This window comes from Populus alba, chromosome 8, assembly GCF_005239225.2.
Source record: "Populus alba chromosome 8, ASM523922v2, whole genome shotgun sequence".
NCBI classification, from domain to species: domain Eukaryota; kingdom Viridiplantae; phylum Streptophyta; class Magnoliopsida; order Malpighiales; family Salicaceae; genus Populus; species Populus alba.
Genome location: NC_133291.1, coordinates 2,518,031 through 2,542,108, shown reverse-complemented (window position 1 = coordinate 2,542,108; position 24,078 = coordinate 2,518,031). Strand labels below are relative to the sequence as shown.

Below are 24,078 nucleotides of genomic sequence, written 5' to 3'. Positions count from 1 at the left end.
TTCAGACTTATAAAACCGAAATCGAATTGGTCAGTTTTTTTTTTAAATTTTAATTGGTTTTTTTTCACGGTTCGATTTTTTCAATTATTTTTTTAATTTTTTTTTTTAGTTTTTTGATTTTTTTTATTTATCCCTACCTAAATCAATAATTAAATCATATCAAATTTAAAATTAAATCCGTCAAGATATGACTGGTAGAATCTCAAGTAGATTAAAAGGTTGGCTTTTAAAAAAATAACAATAATAATATTTTGTTCAGTGTGAAATTCACACTCTTTTCTCGGGAAAAAAAATTGTTACTAACTCACCAAAATCAACGTAAATAATTTAATTCTAATGCTATATAATAGTTACAAGTTGAATTATACAAAGTAATTAACCTGGATTGACATGTAACCTCTCACGATCTTGACTTGTAGCTATACGTATATTCCACGTGGCAATGTAGCATCACGCGACCTGCATGAGTGACTCATGGCCCCATCAAACATTAAAAAAAAAAAAAAAAACTGCAAATAAAGGTGAAGCCCCAATAAAGAAGATCCAGCTCAATTTGCAGAGCGAAGCCCACAATCTGAAAATCCAACCGGCCCTGATCAACGAAAAAACAAAAACCTCTTTAAAAGGAAACGTAGCCGTTTTAAGCCGAAGCGCAGGAATCAAATTCCAACATCCTGCAAACCTCACAAATCACAATCCCTAACCCCCAACCGGTTGCTTCTCCCCTTCAATACCGCCGCTCTACGTCTTCTCGCCAGCGATCTTAGGTCAGTCTCCGATTGTGTCTTCTCTCTATCTGGGTTTAATTGTGTGTTTTCTGCATAAAGCAACTCACCACAATTGCGGAAATCTTGGGGATACTTTTAAGCTTTCTTTACACTATAAAAGCCAATCAACTAGCAAACATGCTTCTTTTTTTTGTGTTTAGCAAGGAAAAAAGATGGGTTATTAATAACATGTCAGAATTTATAGATTCATAGTTGATTCGGGTTATTTGTGGCAGTTTCAATGATTTACACAGCGATTGATAACTTCTATTTAACTGATGATGAGCTACAAAACTCCCCGTCAAGGAAAGATGGAATCGATGAAGCTACGGAGACAACTCTTAGGATCTATGGCTGTGATCTTATCCAAGAGAGCGGCATTTTACTCAAACTGTATTTTCTCCTCTTTGCTTAATCATGTACTTGATATATGTTTTTTTTTTTCCTCGTTTTTTTGCTGATGCCTTATACTCATGCTGGTTCTATCCGTTTCTGTTTCATTATTTTTTATTCTCAAAAGACCTCAAGCTGTGATGGCTACCGGTCAAGTTTTATTCCACCGATTCTATTGCAAGAAGTCATTTGCCCGTTTCAATGTCAAGGTTAGAAGTGATATTTTCACTTACAGTGTTAAATTTACGAGAGATGGGGATTGGTTTGTTTAGTTCTAGCAGAAGCAGTGCAATATTTATAATTCCCATTTATTTGTCTAATATGTTTTTAGGATGTGCTAATATTTTGCAGAAAGTTGCGGCTAGTTGTGTATGGCTTGCATCTAAACTTGAGGAAAGCCCTAGGAAATCGAGGCAAGTCATCATTGTTTTCCACAGAATGGAGTGCAGGAGGGAAAACTTACCCATAGAGTTTTTGGACCTGAATTCAAAGGTTAGAAATATGGTATCATGTTTGCATAAAGATGCTTCAGTATCATTCTCTTCCCTTTGGCTCACAGCTGGTTTTAGTCCTTCTGGTGTTAGGCACTTACAGTTTTCTCTCTGTGTCAAATAGAAGTTTGCAGAGTTGAAGATTGAGTTGAGCAAAACAGAGAGGCATATACTGAAGGAAATGGGTTTTGTTTGTCATGTTGAGCATCCCCACAAATTCATTTCAAACTACCTAATGACCCTTGGAACACCTCAAGAATTAAGACAAGAAGCATGGAACTTAGCTAATGATAGGTACTTATCTGAATCAAACATTTCGAATGTATCATTCTACAGTTGTTTTGTGAGTCTTATGTGCGTGGTCTGTATATTCAGCTTGATGAATTTGTGCGTTGTTGCTTTTTCCGTGGAAAAAATAAAAATAAAAATCATGTTCAACATGACCATCAATTTTGGAACTAAGAATTATTTATTCAGAGGCAGGGATGCCCTAAACAAAACGACAGCAGATATAAAATAATATTCCTCGCTTAGTGAAATAGCTTATCTGATGTCAGTTTTCAGAATACTTCTTTTTTGCACTTGATAATTAAAAAATAGTCATTCAGATCTCAATAAAAAGAGCATTTACTTTTTGACAGGATTCTGTTAGTTTAAGTTCCTCTTCCTTTGTAACTTATTTCCTCAGATCAATTGTAGCAGTTGCATCATCTTTAAAGGCTTTTAATTGCCGTGCAAAAGATTGCCGAGTACTTATAACATAAGCTCCAGTTATAATGTAACAGTTAGCATGAATTACAATATTTTAAAGGCTTACCTGGTTGCTTATCTCATATTAGTACAAGACAGAATTGCACAACAAGGTGGTTAAAAAAACAGACGCTGCTTCTGTTTTTAAATATATGGATTTTGGTGTTATTGCTTGTTTACCATATCTTCTTTTCCTGGGACATACTAGTGTGCTTTCTTGTTGGTATTTTTCTACATTAACCCATTCTCTTGGCAGTTTGCGGACAACTCTGTGCGTTCGTTTCAAGAGTGCAGTTGTGGCTTGTGGTGTTGTATATGCTGCAGCTCGTAGATTTCAAGTACCTCTTCCTGAGAGTCCACCATGGTGGAAAGCATTTGATGCAGAGAAATCTGGGATTGATGAAGTTTGTAGAGTTTTGGCTCACCTATATAGCCTTCCTAAGGCACAGTATGTATCAGTCTGCAAGGATGGAGATTTTTCTTTTTCGAACAAGTCTTCAGATTCCCAATTGCTCCTGATTTCAAAGGTGGTTCTGTATTTTCTTTTTCCTCAATTTGATTCTAAATCAACCTTTTAATTTTTGGTTTTTACAATATTTGCAACTGTCTCCTTGTCATCAAAGGCAGTATATTACCTAGTGACAAAGGAAGTATTGCTGTTGTTTCCTTAAGAAAGAAAAAAACATCCCGGTTGTTTTGATCGGAAAAAGGATAGAAACTGCAAGCATTTTAGAGATTACTTCATATTCATCTGAGACAGGTATGCTTCATCATATAAACACATTGACTGAAATTATATTTTTTCTGCTCTTGAATAGGAAATTCCACGGACTACTAGCCTGCCAGCTAATAATGATTCAACTGAACCAAAGGCAGCTCCAAGTGGGGTTAATGTTGAATCTGGTGGATCCAAGGACATAACAAAAGTTGCCTTAGACAAGCTGAAGGAATCTAAAAAGACCGATGATGAATCCAAGCCCGCTGAGGGAGAGGCAAGAGAAGAGCTCATTCCAAGATCAAAGTCTGACCACAGAACAGAAGCGAGTGGTGACAAGAGCAAGGAACGGGACAGGGACAGGGAGAGGGAAAGAGAGAGGGATAGAATAAAGGCCCAGGATCGTGATAGGGGCAGAGATTCTGACCGGGAAAGAGAGCGAGATGAAATTGAAAGAGACAGGGATAGGGCTAAGGATCGAGGTCGTCATCGTTCAAAGGATAGAGGAAGAGAGACAGGTCAGCTCCCAAGTTCCTTTTTGTCCACATGTTACACTAAATTTGGGGGCTAGCACTTCTCTGTTTAAAATTTTATACAACTTTAAGTACTCTTGTAACACATTTCTAATTATATATGTGATCTTTTAATCTAAATGCAGGACACTCGGAGAAATCAAGGCATCACTCCTCACGTGGTATGTATTTTAACTTTTCTTATGAGGTTCATCCTTTTTTTTTTTATTCTCGATGTAAATGGCAGTCCTCTCATCTGTGACCATTCTGCATTTTCAGACCGTGACTACCACAGTTCCTCCTATTCATCAAGAGAGAAGGATCGGCATAGGCACCACTCATATGCTTGAACTGGCCATTGGCATGTGCACGCACTTCCTTTTTAGAGATGTAGCAGCAGGGATTGCAAGTACAGTACTTGTATATTAACTTTTTTTTTTTTAATTGTTATAACATATTCTGTATTTGTCCCATTGGAACATAAACAGAGGAGCAAGAAAACACCATCATGTTTACAGTTAAATTGAGATCTAAAACATAAGAGTTCCATTATGCTAGTTCTCTCACCACTATCTGTTCTATACTTGAACTGGCCCTTTTTTTGTGAAAAAATGTCAAACACTGGTTTTTCTATTCTTTTCAAGTTACTACAAGGTGATCATGTCATTGTGGTTAGGCGAACCACCCCATTTTAACAGGAGGGGATGCCGATGCTGGGCTATTGGCTTAACCGTCCCTCGTGCTAGAGTGCTAGCGACTCCCTTTGAAGTTTAGAGCGTGGACTCACAATCAGCGATGAGTGATTACTTGCATATACTGGCATGTTAAATTGGAGGAGAATATCATATGGAGCAGTAACATGTGATGTCATTAATATGACCACAAAAACACATGCTATTGTAAATGTGGTGCCTGACAGGTTCTGATAAAAATAACAATTGTTGCATGCCAAACGAGTCCTCTATCCGTTTCTCATATAGGTGGTGTTGGGCACCCAGTCTTCCTGCAGGTGAGAAACTTGAATTCCTAATACAACCTGCAGTGCACCGCACAAGCAATTTTACCGTCAGCTGAAGAATAAAGTTGAAGGCTCAGTGTAAACCAGATGCTTCAGGTTGGACTCTCAAAGATAACTAATAAAAGTAACAGTTGTCTGAATACATATTTTAATTGTCATCATCACCAAGAACTGCAGCAACAAATCTCGTCGCTGAAGGACTTGCTGCTGTTGAACTCCTAGCCTTAGTAGTAAATGGCTAGTGAAGAGACAAGAAGAGCACACATTGTAGCAACTCACAGTTTCTTGTGCTTTGAAAGAAAAGAAAAGAAAAGAAAAGAAAAGAAACCCTATTCAGTGTTATGTGCAGCAGGCAGCGGGCAAGCAGTAGAGCGTGTTGAAGAAAGATCAGAATGCAGATCCGCCATCCTTTGTCTTTCCAAGCATCACGTCTTTAGCCTCGTTGATTTTTGAAGCAAGGTAGTGGCTACCACCAGCATCAGGATGGTTTGCTACCATTACTCTTCTATGTGCTTCCTTCACCTTCTCCGCTCCAGCATTTTCTCTTCTCAAAAAAACCCCATCTTTCTAACTTCAATTATTAATCATAATTTCAAGATAATCAAGCAAATAATATTCATCAAGAAAGAATAATAAGAAAAATTAATTACTTAATGCCAAGAATAAGAGCAGCTTCTCTTCTCGTCATTTTAGGCTGAAACCCTCCATCATAAAATTTGCGTATTCTGGGCTTTGGTGGTCTTGCTTTAAATGATTGCCATGCCTGGATCCCGTACTTCCCTGCCAGTGCTGCTGCTGCTATTGCTAGCCCAGCCAGAAACGGCGTCGCCTGAAAATCACTCCATGACTATTAATTTCACACCTATCATTATTTCAATCATCGATCAAATCCAGAATTATTTCAGAGAAAAATCTAATCAAATCTGCTCACCATTTTTTTTTAAATTTATGAATAGTAATAAATAGAGAGAATGAATACTGCTAAAAACTCTTCAAAGCTTTCTTTTGAAGAAGAAGAAACAGTGAAAGAGCTTCTTGCTGATTCCCAGTTTCTGTGGCACTTTATAGTCCCAACTGCCAACCATTCACTGCCAGGTGTTGCATAACCAAAGGACATGTTGGTGATTACGTGGTTTTATTTTGTTTAAAATGGACCGGGCCACATGCCACGGCCCACAATATTTAGGGTTATATTTATTTCTAAGAAGACGTAAAAACCCACCTAAACCCTCTTCCTTTTCATTTGCCCTGGTACTTCACTGCTATTCTCTAAGTCTTGAAAGCCACCAAAACCCAAGCGCTCAAGCTTGTTAATTCTTGAAGTAGGCATAAAGTGCTTTCTGGGTTATTTTCTTTTTGAATTTTTCCGTGTTCTTTTATAGAGATTTTGGTAATATTTTTGGGCAGGGAAAGGAGAGGAATGGGGAAACTAGGAAAGAAAGCAAGGAAGTTTGCAAAGAAGAATTTGCAGTCAGTGCTTAAAAGGCAGAGGAAGGTCAAGTCTTTCTTCAAAAAGAAAGCTTCTAAAAGTATGTCTGACCTTGTTGTTTGTTACTTTCATTGCGTTCTTTGCTTTTGTTGTTGCCGTAGCTTGAATTTGTTGGGTAATTATTGGTTTAGGAGATGAGAGAGCTCAAGCTGAAGATTCTGATGGAGAAAGAGAAGAAAAGTATAGTGGAAGGTAAAGAAAGCAGGTGCAAATTAATGCTGCTGCGATTAGGCGCATTGTTTTGACCGCGAAAGATTGAGTTTAATTTTGTTGTGCTCTTAAGATATGATTAAGGGGTTATCTTAAATAGTTCATCTGCTTCTTATTGATATTATATTTGTCTGTCTATGCTTGTTTGCTTACTTAGGAGAATGATTTTGAGAATTGGGTTGTTTATTGATTTATTTTGTATGCAGAAACAATGAAGTTGAAGATTTTAAGGATATTTCCCTTGATTCCGTATTTGCTGAAGATGATAGTGATATGGATGGGGATGATTCAGATAGTGACGGATATTTATCTGAGGTTTTGAATTATGTTATGCCAACTTTGTTTTTGTTAAACTTAATTTGCAACATTACCTTTGCAAGGTGTTTCTAATATTGCTGGTCATGGCAACTTATCAGGATACAAGTTGTTCATATAATGGTGAAACTAGAATTGAGAATCATCTGGAAGGTCAGGATACCACCACCAGTTTCTCTGGTATTTTAATTAATTTTTAAAATTTTAATATGCCCCTTTTATTTATGTTTTTAGTAATTTGCATGCAGAGTACAATGGCGGTGATGATTTATCGGTGCAGAACAAGGAAATTCATTTAGAACTGGCAAAGAAAATGAAAAGGCTGAACAACTTGAAAGCCAAGGTGGTCAAATCATAATTTTTTTTATTACTCAAAATAGAGTTTTTCAAAGGATTTGTAAGATTTTGAGTAATGTTTTTCATATACTGTTATAACTTCAGTTTGTTGGTTGACTCTAAAATCTGTGAGTGTTAAAATCTAAGCCTATCATAATCTAATTGTGATAGGGAATCTCGTTTTATTCTATAAACCCATTTAGGCTTTGACCATTTGTCTGGAATCTGTGATAGTTTTTTGGCTTTTATATGCTTATCAGACAACCTATGGTATTGAGTTTCTCTTGTTAGTTTCTGTACTTAAAATGTCTGCTAGGTAGCAGAATCCGTTTTATGAATTTACTGTCACTATGTAGAGATTCAACTAAACTCTGTCACTTAAAATTTGACAGGATCCAGAATTTGCCAAGTTTTTGGAAAGCAACAAGGAACATCTGCAGACATTAAGGGATGAGGAAAATGTAAGCTATGAAGTCTTAATTTTTTTTTTCATGACTATTAATATCTTGAGAAATTAAAGGTGTGGATTTTTTTTGCAAATTCCAAGCTCCACTGGCTTGTATATCTATCTTATGACTGCTTGATGTTTATTTATGTACCTGTCATCTATATTACTCTCCATATGATCTGTTCTAAGACAAAAGAAATTTCTCCCTCCATCAAAGGCTGTAATTTTCAGTCATTGAACCTTATATTCAATCTGGTTTGTGTCTCGTATCTTTTTAACCCCTTCCTTTATCAAGTTTTAACCATCTCTTCCTTCACAGCAGTATTCAGATGAAGAAGAGTCTGATGAGGATGGCAGGGAGTCCACTGATAAAATGGGGAATTTGAGTAGCTCTACTGTTAATTCTTTGTGTGAACTAGTCAAGGAGCAGAATAATGTCCCTGCTTTTGTAAGGCTCTTAAACGGGTACAGGGCCGCCTGCCACTACGGATCTGAATCACCCACCATTGTTGAAGACAGCCACACTTTTTGCAAGATCTTGACATTCATGCTTCACGAGGCTGATAATATATTTCGTAAAATTCTGGGAATATCAGGCTCCAATGATAGGAAAGAGGCCATCTTGGAACTAAAGAATACTTCCAAATGGAAAACTTTGAAGCCATTAGTCAAGTCTTACTTGAGAAGTACCCTGTTTCTCCTAAATGAGGTTACTGACTCTCAGATATTAGCCTTCGCCTTAACCAGACTCAAAGCTTCTATAGTATTTTTTGCTGCCTTTCCTCCTTTACTGGACAGACTTATCAAGGTATATTAATCCTAGAATTTTACAAATTTGTAACTAACGCAACTAAGAAACCAAGATAACAATGATTTTCTGGGGATTATGATAACAGCATCTTCATTTCATGTCTAATTTGTATATTACCAAGGCGTGCACAATTAATGCACAATTTTGCATTATATTGGATGTTAGGGTCTTGTAACTTAGGAATTTCAGACCGTAGCATTATTCAGTACTTGTGAATTTGTTTGGTGTTTTATGTCAATCTTATGCTTTAAGCGGTTGTGCCTTACCAAGACTTGGAATTGTATGCAGATATCAGTTCATTTATGGGCAACGGGCAAAGGAACTCTATCAGCATGCTCACTTCTCATCATCAAAGATGTAGCTGCTGTGTTTAACTCAAATTGCTTTGAAACCTGCATGATTAAAGCATACAAGGCTTTTATTGACCACTGCAAGTTTGTGGAGCCAGTTCTGTTTAAGCATCAACAATTTCTGAAAAGCTCCTTCATCGAGCTATGCTCTCAAGATCTGCAGAAAGCTTATAGCAAGGCAATGGTTTCTATCCAGCAACTTGCCAAGATATTGCAGCTTGGTTTACGAACTAAGAAGGTATTCACTCAGAAAGCTACACTGGTACCATGTTTTGTTTAATCCTAACATCGTTTTACATCTGTCCTTGGTTGCATTGCTGATTTTTGTACTTTATTTTTCAACTTTTAAGGAGTGAATTGATCAAAATTCTGTGTTGAAATGTTGCTTTTGTGCAGGAAGCAGTAAAGAAGATATGCAGTTGGCAGTATGCTAACTGTGTAGATCTGTGGGTTGCATTTATTTCTTTGAATATACATGATTATGATCTGCAGCCTCTGCTTTATACGATAATTCAGATCATAAATGGAGTAGCTGTCCTGTTTCCAGGACCGAGATACATGCCTTTAAGAGTTAAATGCATCCAATGGTTGAATACCCTCTCTGAATCTAGTGGAGTTTTCATCCCAATTACATCATTAGTGCTGGATATTTTGGAATATAAAATAGGCAAGGAGGGTTCGAAACCTGGAAAGGACTTCAGCTTTTCATCTGCGGTCAAGGTAAGTGCAAATTTTACTTATCCTGAGCCAGTTTTCTTATGTGGCTAACATGGCGAGGCTGTTAGCTCTATGATATGTGTTCAAACCTTTATACTTGATTTCTTTTACTATCAATCAGTCGGTTTTTAAAATCCACCTGTTAACTCTCTGGCATTAAGTGTGCTGCATGCATGGTTAAGCTGATGGTGGTTGTTTCCTGTGTAGCTGCCAAAGCATTGGCTAAAATCTCGAAACTTCCAGGACGAGTGTGTTTTTTCAGCCATTGAGCTGTTGGCGGCGCAATTTGCTCAATGGAGTTATCACGTATCATTTCCTGATCTCGCAACTATTCCACTCATCTATTTGAGGAAATTCCATGAGATGACTACTATTGAGAGTTTACGGCGTGTGGTGAAGCGTTTTATTGATCAGGTGCATGATCTCTTTTCAAAGAGTAAGGTGTTAGATTATATCATATTTAAGAAAGTTTAAACATGTTACAATCTACTTTTGAGATTGCTCTTGGGAAATGGTTCATAGGAATTTGGTAAATACTTTAAGAGGAAAATAGTCGTGCATTATAGATATGTTTAGAGATCTCTTTGAATCCTAGCCAATATAAGTAATGGGCTCGCTCAACACTCAGGCTTTTGTTGAGAGTCAAGAGGCTTTCCTGCCTGGCCACTTGGTTCTTTAAGCTGAGTATCTAGGGCTTTCTGGGCATGGCGAGATCCTGAGTTGTAAATCATTGATCCTAGTCTAACAAAAAGGATTTCTTACGAGGTTGAAACTTAGTTTATATTACATGTTGGCATAATTGTTTGAAAGCTCTGGGTTGTGATTGCAATCCTTGTGATGGCAATATGTTTTCAGCACCTTGTTATTGTGAAAATGGGAAATTCCTTAATTTTGATTATGCTAGTTCTCCTCTCTCTCTCCCCGTAAATTTAACCATAATCATTGGTATTCAGCAGTGCTTTATTACTGTTAACAAAGTGGATGTGCAGATTGTGTAGGGATCCTTTTTATATTTTATTTTTTGTTGAGATGCATGGTGATTCTTGGAAGGATGTATAATTTACATAACACTATTTCTCATACTTGTTTTTAACTGTAGGTAGAGCAGAACATTGAGTTTGTCCGAAAGAAGAGAGATGAGGTTACTTTTTCTCCGAATGATCAGCAATCTGTTGAATCATTTCTTCAGGTTTGCCCCCCTCTCCTTTTTCTATGCGTCCATCTGTGACCTATTCTCTTGTAGGATTCAGTAGATGTCACTTGTTCTAAATTTGATTTCTGGTTACTGTGCAGCTTGAAAAGTGCGGTGGCAATGCTCCATTTACAAAATATTACACAAGTGTAATTGAAAAGGCTGGTTCCAGAAATCTGCTTATGAATGGAAAAATAAGGTGCGCCCTCTATTTGGCCTTATTTTTCACTCTTATAATTTGCTGCAGTGAATGGCTTGTGCTATGATGGTGTCAGTTTTTTAGGCATCTTCTACCTGCTATGAAAACCCGTTTAAATAATCATGGGGCAAATTAATGAGGCGTATTTTGACATATTTGGGCCTTACAGAGTTTGAACTGAATGCTAAGTTACTAGTTGGGGTGGGCTGTTCCCATTTTGAATGAAACTGAACTGATAATTGAGTCATTCTGTAGCTCAATGCCAGATTTTTTATGTTGATATTCAATGACATCTGGAAAAGGAGATGCCAATTTTTTCAAATTGGATTGGGTTTATTTAATTGAGATTCCAATATCCCAGTCGTGTTAGGCCAAGACCAGAAAAAATAAGGTAATGCTGGGTCAGGCCCAGTGTAGTTGTTTCTACTAGGATTGCCACGCTATATAGTCACTGCATTGGCACCATTGCGAGCATGCGCCCTTGTAGCTGCAACATTGTAAATCTCTGTGCAATCTCTAATAAATCTGTATTTGACTATGACATATAATAACAAACTTGAGAAGGGCTTTGGTTTGTGGTAACTAAAACTGATGTTTTCTGTAGCTCCCTGGAGCAGAAGAAATCAAAAGGAAAGAGGCAACAAACTCCAAAGAACGCAATGGATGTGGATTTGGCTGTTAATGCTGAAGGAAATTCACATTAAAATAGAACTATTTCGTTGCGATGTAAACAGTGGAGAGAAATGGAAGAACTTCAGCTTTCCTACCCACCATATCTGATGTTTGTAAGATCATAAAAACTTTGATTACAGTGTCTTACAGCAAATTTGAACTGCGTCTTATTTAGCCTTAAAGACATTCTGATCTTCAAACAGGGTTCAAGTTCATTTTTGTTTAGATTGTAAGATGTTAGGTCTGACGAATCCTCGGTGAGTCTTGTTCATCATATTTACAAGAAATTAAACTAAATAAAGTTTTGGGTTGATATTTGCTGTCTAAAGAGAGTTTGATAGGCCAAGCTAGTGAAGTTAGAACTAAGCGATAAAGATATGAAGCCTATCAAAGGTTCATGTCATTTCTTGCATTACGTGATCAATGACGGCTAATATTTGGTCAGTATCATGATATTTTGGTTGTGACTAATATATTAATTAAACATTGAAACATAATTGAAGCGGCCATCTCATAACTATTGTCGTGCATGAAACTGCTGTTCTATTTCCATGACATGGAAAGCACTATATATGTCTTTTAAATAGCTTCGCGTTTGTGTAATAATATTTCTAGATCTTGTTGTGCTACATTAGTGGGTGGCACTTTTGGGAGCAGCGATAAACGAAAACAGATGCTTGCAAGCTGTTTACTTTGCTAGCCCATTTCTTCATAAATTATAGTTTGTCAATTGAAGTCAGTTTTGCCCGTTTTGGTTTCCTTAACCAGAGGACTAATCTTTGGGGTTCTTGGACCACGGGCAAGGGCAACTGAAATGCTGGCCGGGGCATTATAATGTGTTATGACATCCTGTAATTAATGATCAATATTGGACCAAGTGGGAATACATGTATATTGTATACAATATATATATATATATATACACACACACACAATTAAAAAATTATGATCTAAGCCATGTTCACGCGTTCCCTGGGAACAAAATTTTAAAGGCGATGGGCGTCTCTGATTGAATAGTTTTTAGCCTTTTCGTCATCCCTAGGTCCCTGTTGAATGCTTGGGAGCTAGCCACCAGCCAATTACACCCGTCTGTGATTACAAAAAACGGTCATCTTAGTTTACTGTCGCGTTTCACTACACGGTCAATTTTGGCCTGCTGAACCATACATGCTGCCGGGACTCCGCTGACCTCTCACACAATTGGTGCACCACCAAGTGATGCCTTAGCCCGAGCACTGGAATGTTGACTGTTGCACCCCAAAACCCTAAGCAAACTCCACGATCCTTGCCCTCTCTTATTCCCACTACTCGTTTCAATCACCTTTTCAGATTGAATCATCCTCGATGGGCTCTTCTTGCTCTGCCTCATCTTGATATCGCTTAGCTCCATCTCCATTGGAAGTTTTCCAACTCCAAATGCCAAAAAGTACCATCTCGGCTTCGTTGGGGTCGCTAGTATTGATACCTTCTTCATCGAAAAGTCATACCTATCATCGTATTTCCTTGTTGCGAACCCATGATTCTCTGATAAAGGCTCTTGCAGAGTCTTGTCACTCTTTTCCTGTAGCTGTTTTGATGATGTGGCCCTTGACTTGTTGAAAGAGGATGATTTCCATGGGAAAATGAAGCTCTTCTTGGTATTTTTAGCTTTCTTTGTGCTTTCCAGGATCTGTGTTTTTTCTGCTACTGCTTCTCCTTTGCAAGTAATGAGCTTTCCACAGAAGATGATTTCATCTTTGGGATAAATATTAGAGGCGGTGAAGTCTTCGCTGAAGAACTCGAAGAAATCTTGATCAAAAGACGATCCCAAGCTTTGATCTTCTCTGGAGAAGCCATCCCAATTAGAAGCATAACCATTTAGCGGAAGATCACAGAGAGATAGTGTTTCTGCTGCATCGTCAAAATCTTGCAACTCACTGTTGTCATGTACCGGTAATTGATGAAGGCTCGTTTCTTTTGCAACCATTGTGAATATCAAGCAACGGCAAGAAAACTTGAGGGTTCCACAGAGAACTAAGAGGAGATTCTTGAAGGAAGTTTGTAAATGGCTTTGGTGTAGATTGATGAGAACAACTGGCCAAGTTGTCACGACTATATATAAGCAAGGAGCTTGAAGGGAAGATGCTTTGACATTTTGCTTAAGAATAGGTTCTTGAGAAGGAGTGGGGGCGGCTTCTAGAGGGGAAAGAACAAAGAAGATGAAGTAAAAGAAAGTAGAAAGTATCCAGAATATTAATAAAATTCTTGATTTTAGAAACTCCTTCTAGAAGAGCAGGCGGTCATCGATGAGCAAAACAGGTTTAATTGTTTTTCTATAGGTTGATTAAAGATTTCGCAAAACGTATCTTTAGGGTCGGCTTGTTGGAACTTGGAATATTTTTAGTGGTTAGTTAGGGCACAACGCTTGTCTCTACGTAGATGTCTTCTTTTTTTTAAAAGAAAATAGGAGGATCTGTGGAGCTTTCGTGTGATGTGAGTTTGATATATGCATAGTTCCATTATTATTATTATCAAGGACCCAAGGGCCATAAATTCTGCGTTAAACCTCCCCCCCCCCCCCCCTGCTGCTGATCGGGTATTTTTTAAAAGGTATTAGGAAATGTAGTTGGGATTATTATTTTTATATATGTTTTTATTTATAAATATATTAAAATAATATATCTTTTTTATTTTTAAAAAAATTATTTTTAATATCAACACATTAAAATAATCTAAGATCACAAAAAATATTAATTTTACATTAAAAATTAAAAAAACATGGTGGAAACGATCATTTGTATTTTATTGTTAGATAAAAGGCTTTACAATAGTAAAGAGTTATCTATTTTTTTTTTGAAAAAAATTATTTTTTTTACTTTAAATTAATAATTTTAAAAAATTTTTAGATCATTTTAATATGCTAATATTAAAAGTAATTTTTAAAAAATAAAAAATTATTTTAATATATTTTTTATAAAAAATATTTTAAAAAACAACTATAATTATAAAATAAAAAAATATATAATTTTAATATATTTTTAATAAAAACATAATATTTTTAAAAAACAATCATAATCATCTTTATTAGCCCTTTGTACTCAATTGCTATCGTGTCTTCCACGTGGAACGTGTTGAGATCTAGAAAGTCAATGGACACATCAAAATATTCTTGGTTAGCAAGTATTTTTCTTCTGGGTAATATCTTTTCTTGCTCATCAAATTAATATGCTGTCACTGTCATCATCTGAGAAATTGTTGCACGTTTCTCCTGCATGAAAATGAAAGGATTCGGAAATGAGCATGCGGAGGTAACCTTTTTGTTAGTTGATATTTTACCACGAAAAAAAAAAAGAATTTTAAAAAATGAATGTTGCATATTAGGAGTACGTAAAAAAAAAAATCAATTAAATTGAGAAAATTAAAAAAATATAAAAAATCAAACCAAATAATTAAAATTTTAAAAAAACTGACTAGTTCGGTTTGGTTTCGATTTTATAAACTTGAAACTAAAAAAACTAAACTAAACCCAAATTGAAAAAAAATTAAGCCAAACCAAAAAAACTAATTCAAGCTGGTTTGAACTAGTTTTTGTCTTAAAAAACTAAACCAAACTGAAACCAATTGGTTTGAATTAGTTTCGATTTAAAAGAAAACAAATTTTAATTTAATTTTTTTTTTTTTATAAAAACCAAATTAAACCGAAAATAATCACTCTTATTGCGTACTGTTATTTTTAAGAGCCGATCGTTGTCGATTTTACCATTCAATTATCAACACAGCGAATGTATGGAGTAAGAGTGTTCTTAAGGGATGGCATTTGGACATCTTACAAAACAATTAACAGTCCTAGAGAAATATTCGATGATAAAAAAATTATGCGGTGCCATTAATAATTGTACTAATCCGTTGACAAAAAAAATATGGTTTGATGTCACTTGTTTTCGTTGCTGGATAAAATAACAAAATTAATGACAATGTTAACGTTTTAAATATAATTGATTATGTTAATTTAATTATCGATCTATGCGATTTCCTACGATATATTAACTACTATATATATATACTAAAAAAAATTGGGGTTTTTTCTTTGAATTTCTTCATTTAATATTCCTTGCTCCTTGAAGAACCATACCTATATATCAACACTTATTGTCCTTCTTGCATGCTCGCTTTCAGTACTCTCAAGAGGATCACTCTTTTCTTGCTTCTTTGTCTTTGGTGATCACACAAGCTCTCTCTGTTGATTTACTGGAAGAGTATGATCAAAAGAGGAGCATCGATCTTGTTTGGAGAAGTCATCCCTGTAAGTACCATCGCAGTTTCTTAACGGAGGATTAGCAGACGAGAGTTTATTTTACATCTCCAAAACTATGCAAGCCAGTATTTTCTTGTTTACTGTTTCACGAGGGTCAAATTCCTTGGAGCTAAGTAATCATTGTATCAGAAAATTAATAGATAGGAGAAAAGATATGAATCAAGTGAGTAATCATTATTGCATGGAGCGCTTATTGAAAATGTCAAGTTTTAGTTATATATCAGCAGGGGAAAGACAGACAGAAAGGAAGAATCTTGTTCATGATGATACAGTTGGCTACTTCTGGAAGACTGGGAATACAGAAAGAAATGTATGCATCACGGGCCTCAATCATTCTAGATTTCCTTATTTTATCAACGTTCATATCAGTATTTTCCACTCCTTGCCGCGTTTTGTCGGATTCTTTGTTAGATTTTAACGACGAGACTCGTCTAGGGTTTGGCTTTTAAGTTTGAATCAGAAAGCACATTGGCATGTATCGTATGAATTCAGGTAAAAGACCGCGTAAACACATCAGTACCCATTTTGTCCTTACTTTTACCTTTTTGTGAACTAGTTATAGAGTACCTAAGCAACTTCACCTGTCCTGAAAATGGTTTTGAACTGAAATTATCTTTTAATAATTAAATTCTCTTGGTGATTTTTTACTATCTTTCGACATCACATAAAATTAATTTCATTTAGTGGAGTCAAATTAGGACACTAATAATAAAAAGGGAAAAACATTGTATTTCTTTTTTTATTCTAAAAATAAAGAATTAATAGTTATTTTTTAATGTATTTTTTTTATTTAGAAACGTGTTAAAATAATATTATTTTTTATATTAGCATATTAAAATAATATAGATATATATATATAAAAAATTTAATTTAAAAATGAAAACTTAAAAAATTAATTTTTTTAAAATACAAAAATAAAAATAAAATATAAAAGGTGTCGGAGTCAGAGGAATATCGTCCTAACCTAAGGCGTGGAATGATCCCTTTACCCAAGGGGCACATGAGTTAAAAAGAATATGGACCGTTGATCACTCTCATCGACAGATGGGAACATCCTGGCTGGAGTTGGACTTCTCTTACTTTGCCTCATCTTGATATTGCTTCTCTATCTTTGCTAATGGGTTTTCTAGATGCATTATTGGGTTTGATTTTTTTTCTAGATTTCCTTAATTTATTGACGACAGCGTGTTGTGTTGGATTTTATATTTGCTTTATCTTATTATATTTAAAAGATATTTGAAAATGTGATGATAATTGTTTTTAAAATTTTTTTTATTTAAAAATATATTAAAATAATAATTTTTTAATTTAAAAAAAAATTGTATAACACATCAGAACAATTAAAAATATAAAATAAAAAAATAAAAAAATTAAATTTTTAAAAAACATGGTTGAAATCACGTTTTAAAAAATTTTTATAGCATGTATTTGTTTTTATATTTCAAAAATATTTGAAAAAATTGATTATTTTTAAAATTTTTAACTTTAAATTAATATTTTTTTATGTGTTCATTGTTTTAATATATTATCATCAAAAATAAATTTTTTTAAAAAAATATTTTAATATATTTTTAAATAAAAAAATAATTTCTACTGTAATAACACTTCATGACATCCATTAATATCCAAGTAAAATGGGATTAAACAGAGCACCTTTTCAAGGCACTCGCCTGTGTGATTGGCTTTCCACTTCGTGACGCATAAAATGGACCGTGATGCTCCGCGTTTGGGATTTTTTCTTTGTTTTACTTGACCGTTTCTGCCAAAACGACATGGAAATTACACGAGTTCATAGTTGGCAATCTTTTGGTCATTTTGGAGATTTTATCAATGTCACAAAGGTATATAAAGACTACTTCCAATCTTTTTTAATTTTAAATCTTTTACCGCACATCAGAACATCCTCGAACGCCTCGTGTATCAATTAAAATCTTTTTTTTTTTTAATGACAATTTTCAAGACATGTTCTTACATCAATTAAAGGAATGGACTCCTCTAGATTTGATCTCAAAATTCAAATTGAGAAAATAAATCTTTTTAACTATCTAACTTTAACTCTTTTAGTTATCACTTCACTGAGCACACAACACGACGTCGTTGTCGACCTGCCTTTGAAAGCACGCATTTTCTCGTTTCTCTGAAATTTGCCCATGGTATTCCCCTTTATGCACCTGACGTATCCTTGCCGGAATGTGGACACAAACATTTCTACAACGCTTTCCCAAAGCACGTGATTGCAATTTCAAGGTAACGATTAGTTCCCGATCAGTTATACACGAATTTCTGCGAGTGAGATAGAAAGACATTTAGAAAAGTAATAGAAGAATGTATCAGGTATTCTAAATTTATATAAAGTATATTCGGTAAACCTATCCGATACATGACCTGATTATTAGATTAGATCAATTACTAGACCGGGTTTCAAAACTATAGTTTTTTTTTTTAGTTTAACATGGGTGTCCGGGCCAGCTTGCGCGCACCTCGACTAATTCCTCGGGCCCTGAAGTTAACAACCATGTAAGTCTCCAGTGACCATCATATGAGTAACTTAGGGCTCGAACCTGAGACCATAGAGGGAGCAAACCTCTTGGTCCCAGGCTCTTACCACTAGACCACCACCTAGATGGTTCAAAACTATAGTTTTTGCTCTTACTGGGTGGTGATTCATATAATAAACTTGTACTTTAATTTTCTAGATTAGAAAATTGATTTTTGAGAATCTAGAACTGTTTTATGCAGATGATTGTTAAGGGTAATATGTGTTAGACCTTCATGTTATTTTTTTGTATACTTTATGTTATCCATAAGCTCTCCTCGTAATGCATCTGTTTCATTAGACTTGATATTTTGTTGATAAAATATTGGCCATAATTTAAAGCTATTGCTATGTGCTTCGTCTTTTATTAAGACTGGGTTCAACTTAGCCATCAATCTTTTGGTTGTTTCTTTCTGTGTCATAAGATTTTTAGCATGTTTTCACCATCATCCCGGGGCTGTTCACGGAATCGGGTTCTTGATTGACGGTGGCATCTATTTCGTTTGGAGTCATTTTCTGGGTCTTTATTGTGTCTTCAATGATGACATTTTGTTGGACTGGTGTTTTAGTAGCTAGTAGCTCTTGAATTTCATGTCTTTGAACACCATGGCTGCATGTTCTATATCTTCTATGATTTCCACTTTTCTTTGTTCGTTTTACAAGGCTTTCTCTGATATTTTTTAAAATGCGTCTTTTAATCTTACTTGCTGGACAAATATTGATGTTAATATAGTTTATAGGCTCGGTATATCGACAGTCAAAAAGCTCCGCAAGCTAGAGAAGAAGTCTTGATCTATCATCAAGGTCTGGCAAGTTATAGATATCCTTCTCTTCTGCTTAGTTGTGTTCTTGTGTAATCAACTCTGGGCGACCATTGGGCCTCCCGGAAAAAGAAATTTTTGGTTGGGCGTGATATTGTTTTTTTTACTTGGATGTTTATTCGGAATTTATTGAGCTCCGGCCATATAGAAAACGAATGGTTCATTTTTTATCTTTGAGCCCAATATTGAGCTGTATTTTCTATCATTATTTTTCTTGAAAAATCCCTACAGGCTTTGAGCTTAGGCTAATCAAACTTTTCTTTAATTATTTGGTGCTGCTAATCGATATTAGCTACGAGATTTCGAGTTTAAATTTATACTCTGTAAAAAGTAAATAAATAAACAATATAGTTTTTATGGATATTTTTGCAAGATTAGTACAATTGCTTGTTTGTCTCTAAGAACTGGTTAAGACGTTGTTTGTAATAGAGGTTAAACTTAATTTTTGTCATGATTTGAATAATTTTTTTAAAATATTTTTAATCAAGCTAATGACGGTGTTATCTAAAAGATTTAAAATATTTTTTTATTTAAAAATATATTAAACTAATATATTTATATTTTAAAAAAAAATTAATATCAATATATCAAAATAATCTAATATAATATATATAAAAAAAACACTATTTAAAATGCAAATCCAAGCAACTCCATATTCCATATAATAACCCGGATTGTTTTTTTGCATGTTCAAGATAAATTTCGTTGAAGTTCAAATAGTTAACTCAACGTCCATATTAAATGGAAAGCGCTATCGGGACGTGACATGGCGATTTGCAGATGAAAGTTGACCTGAAGTTCTTGATTACACAAAGTATGAGGACATGACTGTTCTGATTTCCAACAAGATAGTCATCGAACTTTTACTAATTTCTCCTAACCCGAATGGTCTGTTGATTATAATTTATGAACCGAGTGATCCTGGGAAATACATGAAGTAAATGTGAATATTTTGAGTAATTTTATATTTATCTTCATCACGTACTAGATTATCTGACAATAAATTTTAGAGCGTTCTTGTGTTGATATAAATTTTAAGGTTTAGGTTTTTTTTTTCTAGTATTATCTTTTAACATTAACTTTATTTATTATAGTTTCATGATATGGAATATAGATTTAATGTGATGACTAAGTTTTTTTTTTTTTTTTTTCCTTTTTTTTAAGTCAATTTTTCCCTTGAATTTCATGTTAATTTAAAATTAAACTTTGTAATTTTTTTTTGTTTATTTTTATAAGATTACTATGATCTCAATGCATGAGTTACGAGCATGATAAGTTAACTCGAGTTTTTTATTTTTTTATTTTAATTTCACTCCATAACATTAAAAATTAAGTTTTATAATTTGTTTTTTATAAAAATTATTCCAATCATATGATTAGAGTTATAGATTTGAAACATTAACCTGTGCTAAATTGAGTTGTTTTTTTAATTAAAATTTTATTTTCAGCTTTATCCTTTAATATTGGATTGATTTAAAATTTAATTTTATAATTTGTTTCAATTTGTTTTTTATAAGTATATTTAAGTTTTGAATTGATAAATTAATCTGAATTGATATAAGTTAGTTTAATATATTTCCCTCTTATTTTTTTAAAAAAATATTGTATTGATATTTTTTTAGTCAGGTTATGCTTTTAATAATTATTTAGATTATTTTCGAATCCGTTACGTTAATTAAGTTATATCACATCAACTCTTATATAATTAAAATTTTATTAACTAAAAAATACATTAATAATATCTAAATATTTTAATATATCTATATCATAGATCAACGATCTAATTATATTTAAAAAAAATTATTTTAACCTGCGTGCAACCGCAAAACAATAATCTAGTTTACTATCTATTTATCTTTCTTTTCAAGGTGAATACAGGGTAATTACTCCTATTTTTTTTTTTTTATATAGAAAACGATTATTTTCCAGTGAAGAGACCTGAGAAGAGGCCGTTGATAGTCAACTGCGTGAGAAACAAGTGAAGGACATTTAAGGAAAGAAAAATGCCTCCAGCGCGCTATAAATGACTACAAACCCTATCACTCGTTCCTCGCTCTCACACCTGCTTCTTCTTTTTCTATCCTCTTGCCGCTAGTGTTTTTGCATCATTCTTCAGGTTCGCCACCCCCCTCTCCTTTCTCTTGTTCTAGTCATGCCTGTTGTCTGATTCGATTCTCCCTGACACCTCATAACTACTGATGTTCAGTTGATTTGTGTTGATATTTAGTTCTTGATTGCTTTGTTTAGCATTTTTAACTTTAATACGTGGTTTTGATCTGTATTATCGGCTGTCAATCTGTTTTATCTTGATTGCTAGTGCCTTTTATTTGCCTTGAAGATATATAGAAGAAGATCTATTAGATTACAATTCACTTACGTGGTTTTAGCATTTTGTTACTGTTTGTTGTGTAGATCTAATTAGATGTGAATTTGTAGGATTGTGAAATGCCCAGCCGTTATTTTTTCAGCTTTTTACCTGTTGTATGATTTTATTTGTTGATTTTTTGTATTAAAAGAACTTTTAAATCAATCTTTTATTTCTGAAGATGTTGATTTGATTTTTCAATATAAATTTTGCTATTAACTGTCACTTAGATCAAATGATGTGAAGGTCATCAGAAGCTACGTAATTTATTCTTATCCAAAATTATCCTTTTTTGCTGTCTAATTTATCAAATATAATTAACTAGCGTATACAATATGTGCTGTTGATATTTTTAAAATTTTATGCTGTAATCTTCCTTTTGGGTTTGACTTGTTGTCCAATTGGTAAGCTTGTGCTCTTAGATTTTTCTATTGACATGTCCTCTTGAAGTGACATCAATGTCAAATATAATTTTGCTTTCCGTGTGTAATTTTGGTCTCACGCTAAGATTTTGCTTTCTGAGTTTCAGTTAAGCGCTGAGATTTCATTATGGGTAAAGAGAAGAGTCACATTAACATTGTGGTCATTGGCCATGTCGACTCTGGCAAGTCAACCACCACTGGACACTTGATCTACAAGCTTGGAGGTATTGACAAGCGTGTCATTGAGAGGTTCGAGAAGGAAGCTGCTGAGATGAACAAGAGGTCATTCAAGTATGCTTGGGTGCTTGACAAGCTCAAGGCGGAGCGTGAACGTGGTATTACCATTGATATTGCTCTGTGGAAGTTCGAGACCACCAGGTACTACTGCACTGTCATCGATGCTCCTGGACATCGTGACTTTATCAAGAACATGATTACCGGAACCTCCCAGGCTGACTGTGCAGTCCTCATCATTGACTCTACCACTGGTGGTTTTGAGGCTGGTATCTCCAAGGATGGTCAGACCCGTGAGCATGCTCTTCTTGCCTTCACCCTTGGTGTCAAGCAAATGATCTGCTGCTGTAACAAGGTATGCTTGTGCACATTTCAAGTTACACCAGTCATTTCATTTTCCTTGTTCTACCTTGCTTTAGAATTTTGGTTGTGAAATTCTGGAATTTGGAAGCTTTAGGTACTTGAAACTAAATTAAATTTGTTATGCTTATCACAGATGGATGCCACCACACCAAAATACTCCAAGGCTAGGTATGATGAAATTATCAAGGAAGTGTCATCCTATTTGAAGAAAGTCGGTTACAACCCTGACAAGATTCCCTTCGTTCCTATCTCTGGATTTGAGGGTGATAACATGATTGAGAGGTCCACCAACCTGGACTGGTACAAGGGACCAACTCTCCTCGATGCCCTTGACCAGATCCAGGAGCCCAAGAGGCCCTCAGACAAGCCCCTCCGTCTCCCACTTCAGGATGTGTACAAGATTGGTGGTATTGGAACTGTCCCAGTGGGTCGTGTGGAAACTGGTGTCATCAAGCCTGGTACAGTTGTCACTTTCGGGCCAACTGGACTAACTACTGAAGTTAAGTCTGTTGAGATGCACCACGAAGCACTCCAAGAGGCTCTTCCTGGTGACAATGTTGGATTCAACGTCAAGAATGTAGCCGTGAAGGATCTGAAGCGTGGTTTTGTTGCCTCAAACTCAAAGGATGATCCCGCCAAGGAGGCTGCGAACTTCACCTCCCAGGTGATCATCATGAACCATCCTGGGCAGATTGGAAATGGTTACGCCCCTGTTCTTGACTGCCACACCTGTCACATTGCTGTCAAATTTGCTGAGATCCTCACCAAGATTGACAGGCGATCCGGCAAGGAGTTGGAGAAGGAACCCAAATTCCTGAAGAACGGTGATGCAGGAATGATTAAGATGATTCCAACGAAGCCCATGGTGGTGGAGACTTTCTCAGAGTATCCCCCACTTGGTCGTTTTGCCGTGAGGGATATGCGCCAGACTGTTGCTGTGGGAGTGATCAAGAGCGTGGAGAAGAAGGATGCTTCTAGTGCTAAGGTGACCAAATCCGCTGCCAAGAAGGGTGGCAAGTGAACCGTGCAGGTTGACTCTACTGAAATCTATTTTAAAAATAATGACTTGGTGTCCTTTTGTTGTCTATCCAAAGGATGCATTTCTGTGTATCATGAGATTTTTAGTTTTGTGTCTTCACCATCATCACAAGGCTTTTCACAGAATTGGGTTCTTGATCGGCGGTGGCGTATACAAGTCTTGAGGCAGTTTCTACTTCTTTTTGTTGTGTCGCTCAAATTGAGATGCATTTCGAGTTTCATTACAGCTCTTATTTTCAATCAAGTCTAGTATTTGGATAATGAGAAACCCCCCATGTGAAGTTTTGAGATCTTTTTTATTTTTTTATGTTCAGTCTATTTTTATCGTTAGTTATTGAGTGGAATTTTCCTTTTTGTTAATTTGTGCATGCCATGTTTTCCTTTGGATCTTTAAGGATACCGAATAACAATTTCAAGGAAGCCCAGTTTTTATGGGCCTAGATTCCACGGTGACATGGTCTGAAAAATCGAAAGGGTGTTAAAGATGTTGCTGACCATCTCTTTGGATTGGGTTCACATTCGAAATCGATGATAAAAAGGGCTAATGTTGTAATAGATTAAAGTTGGGCCTACGAACATGGACCGAAGTGAACTTGCAAAATACCACACGGTCTAATAGT

At 35.2% G+C, this 24,078-nt stretch overlaps 4 protein-coding genes across 8 annotated transcripts; 3 read left to right on the top strand and 1 right to left on the bottom strand.

Moving 5' to 3' along the window:
- The first annotated feature begins 607 nt into the window (after positions 1-607).
- On the top strand, positions 608-4,180 carry LOC118052426 (cyclin-L1-1). Of its 2 annotated transcripts, none has more exons than XM_035063407.2 (9): positions 608-767; positions 1,004-1,160; positions 1,288-1,369; positions 1,512-1,652; positions 1,779-1,945; positions 2,658-2,928; positions 3,220-3,634; positions 3,775-3,810; positions 3,908-4,180. In XM_035063407.2, exons 2-9 carry the CDS (start codon positions 1,009-1,011, stop codon positions 3,976-3,978), a joined length of 1,335 nt encoding a protein of 444 aa, XP_034919298.1. In that variant the 5' UTR covers positions 608-767; positions 1,004-1,008; the 3' UTR covers positions 3,979-4,180. The 2 variants fall into 2 exon arrangements, with proteins under 2 accessions (XP_034919298.1, XP_034919297.1); XM_035063406.2 differs by having other exon boundaries at positions 611-767; positions 1,776-1,945.
- Positions 4,181-4,737: 557 nt separating this feature from the next.
- LOC118052427 (mitochondrial import inner membrane translocase subunit TIM14-1) lies at positions 4,738-5,730 on the bottom strand. Its single transcript, XM_073410747.1, has 3 exons — positions 5,578-5,730; positions 5,297-5,475; positions 4,738-5,190 (listed from the first exon to the last, which is right to left on the bottom strand). Exons 1-3 carry the CDS (start codon positions 5,578-5,580, stop codon positions 5,034-5,036), a joined length of 339 nt encoding a protein of 112 aa, XP_073266848.1. The 5' UTR covers positions 5,581-5,730; the 3' UTR covers positions 4,738-5,033.
- A 102-nt stretch (positions 5,731-5,832) lies between these two features.
- On the top strand, positions 5,833-11,713 carry LOC118052424 (protein REBELOTE). 4 transcript variants are annotated; one of them, XM_035063402.2, is made up of 14 exons: positions 5,833-5,968; positions 6,054-6,175; positions 6,267-6,327; positions 6,552-6,660; positions 6,762-6,813; positions 6,909-7,003; positions 7,389-7,457; positions 7,764-8,252; positions 8,544-8,843; positions 9,002-9,325; positions 9,530-9,736; positions 10,422-10,511; positions 10,616-10,713; positions 11,318-11,713. In XM_035063402.2, the coding sequence occupies exons 2-14, from the start codon at positions 6,067-6,069 to the stop codon at positions 11,415-11,417; spliced, it is 2,103 nt and encodes a 700-aa protein (XP_034919293.1). In that variant the 5' UTR covers positions 5,833-5,968; positions 6,054-6,066; the 3' UTR covers positions 11,418-11,713. The 4 variants fall into 4 exon arrangements, with proteins under 4 accessions (XP_034919293.1, XP_073266847.1, XP_034919292.1 ...); XM_073410746.1 differs by having other exon boundaries at positions 5,850-6,175; positions 6,267-6,340; XM_035063401.2 differs by having other exon boundaries at positions 5,851-6,175.
- A 9,287-nt stretch (positions 11,714-21,000) lies between these two features.
- LOC118052436 (elongation factor 1-alpha) lies at positions 21,001-23,788 on the top strand. The gene is made up of 3 exons (XM_035063420.2): positions 21,001-21,152; positions 21,931-22,412; positions 22,554-23,788. The coding sequence occupies exons 2-3, from the start codon at positions 21,951-21,953 to the stop codon at positions 23,439-23,441; spliced, it is 1,350 nt and encodes a 449-aa protein (XP_034919311.1). The 5' UTR covers positions 21,001-21,152; positions 21,931-21,950; the 3' UTR covers positions 23,442-23,788.
- The last annotated feature ends 290 nt before the right edge of the window (positions 23,789-24,078 follow it).